Raw genomic sequence first — 2,143 nt, 5'->3', positions numbered from 1 at the left:
GGGGGGGGGGAAACAGAACCCAGTGTCAATCCTCCAGTGTACCTTTTTCTTTGACTCCATCCCTGTCTAAATAGACACCCTCTGTAATCCTGTCCCAAAAGTAAAGTTTTATACACGAGAATCAGAAGATACTGAAACCGATCAGTGATGAAAGTGACCAGAGCGTCTGTGCCGGGCAATGTGACCGGCGTGTTTTTCCTGACGCTTGGCCGGCGCAGTCTCCTCGACCCAAACAGTTTGCGTCTCAGTTGCCGTGACAATGTCCCAAACAGTGCTGACGGGAATGCCAGTGCCATCAATGACAACCGTGTTGTAGCCAGCATTATTGGCAACGGCAGAGACGGCTGCCTCTGTGGGCAGCGCAGCAGTAGGTTGGGTTGACGCGGCCTCGCCCTTCTTTCCATCCAAATTTGCCAGTGACACGGCGTAGGTGGTTTCTTGTGCGCTGCTGGAAGCCGAGGTGCTCGACTGGTCGACAGACGCTGTCGCGTAGCCTGTCGCGCTGCTGCTCGACGCACTGCTGCCGCTATCACTCGATCCGCCAAAGCTCCAGCCCGTCAATGGGTTGTCACCGGGAAGCGCAGTCAAGGCCGCGTTGAGACTCAAAATTTCAACAATAGGGGAGCTGATCTTGCAGTCGTTGTCGTCGTTGAGGCCGCCCGGGATGTTGGGGCACTTGTCCATGCCGATATCACCAGCATTGCACGTGTCAATGATGGTTTGGAGCGTGGGCAGGTCCCAACCGGCAATAAAGTCGCCGTGGAGACTGTATCCAGTAGCATCTCCATTGGACAAGACAAAGGGCTGCGTCTTGCCATCCGGAGTCCACAGGTCATCAAACATGGGCGTGTTCCAGTAAAGCTCGAAAAAGATGTGGGGGACGTGAATCCAACCAGACGGGCAGTTTTGCTTGAAGTTTGTGATGGTGGGCCACGCCATGTTGTTCTTGTAGTCGTCCAATCCCGCGTCTGGGTTATAGCAGGAAGGGAAATGAATATCTGCCCGCAGAGGAGAAGCATATCCATCACAAGGGTAGAGAGGGAATCCAGCTCCTGCACCCTTGTTCTGGGGATCTTGCATTCCGGCTGTCGTTCCGTCAGAGTCCGTCGGGTAAGAAGGCGGGTCGTAGCTTGACCGCGGACAGGTGAACTGGATGTTCTGAATGGGGCCGGCGTCGGGATCGAGGTTGCTTCCGCCACCAAAGGCGGGAGGGTCTCTTGTCTTGGCGTCGCCAGTAAACATCTTGAGGCCGACGGGGAATGCTTCGATATCGTCATCCGTAGGCTCAAAGCTGGGGAGCAAGTTTTAATCACTGGGCTGGCTCATGACAAGTTGCGACGCGCAAGACTTACAAGTAGTAGACGTTCATGTAGAACAGGGGCACTTTGGTAAAGGTGCCATTGTTAGGATCACGGAAATAGACCTCGGGAGCCCAATAGTTGCTTCGATCGTTCTTGATCTTGGCATTGGTGCAGCTCGATGAGAGCAGCTGGTCGCCGTCAACAGTCGTGCCAAAGCTGCTTCCGCCCACTTCAACATGTGTTAGCACTATCGGTTTTTTCTTTAAATTTTCCTCCTTCAGGTGTTGAACATGAAGTTGCAGGCAGCCTCTCTTTTTCTTTTTCCCTCCCGGGGCAACTTTGCCTCACGTCACTGCACTATTGCACCATATGATACATATATATATATACATATGTTGCTACAAGACAAATCAAGAGATAAGATAGGGAGCGCGTACTAATACCGTGGAAATGACTGGCAGCGGTACCCGGGCTGACGATGGGATCGACTCTTCCCTCAGTCATGAACCCATCTCCGTCAAAACGAAGCACGGCAAAAGTCCTTTCGGACTGGGCGGCTGCTGCCAAGGTGGCCAAGGAAGACAGGAAACCCGCTGTAGTGGCTTTCATGGTTGCGTCTCTTGATGGTAGAGCGAGTGTGTCGTATAGGTAGTCAAATGAATGTGGTCTGCCGGCGAAGTAGTATGATTGGTTCGATACAAAATGTTGTGGGCAAGAGATGAAGGTGATTCCGGAGCACCAGTTTGGAAGATACAGCAGAGGGAGATGAGGGGAATAAAAAGAGAGAGAGAGAGAGAGAGAGAGAGAGAGAGAGAGAGAGAGAGTAGTGTGTATAGTGGTAG

General features: G+C 52.6%; 1 protein-coding gene across 1 annotated transcript; it reads right to left on the bottom strand.

Moving 5' to 3' along the window:
* Window positions 1-141: 141 nt before the first annotated feature.
* PFICI_15409 (uncharacterized protein) lies at window positions 142-1,910 on the bottom strand (the record flags this gene model as incomplete). The annotated part of the gene is made up of 3 exons (XM_007843990.1): window positions 142-1,291; window positions 1,353-1,530; window positions 1,739-1,910. The coding sequence occupies 3 exons, from the start codon at window positions 1,908-1,910 to the stop codon at window positions 142-144; spliced, it is 1,500 nt and encodes a 499-aa protein (XP_007842181.1).
* Window positions 1,911-2,143: the final 233 nt, after the last annotated feature.

The sequence above is a fragment of the Pestalotiopsis fici genome, assembly GCF_000516985.1.
Source record: "Pestalotiopsis fici W106-1 unplaced genomic scaffold PFICI_Scf_26, whole genome shotgun sequence".
NCBI classification, from domain to species: Eukaryota; Fungi; Ascomycota; class Sordariomycetes; order Amphisphaeriales; family Sporocadaceae; genus Pestalotiopsis; species Pestalotiopsis fici.
This window is presented reverse-complemented; position numbering and strand designations above follow the sequence as displayed.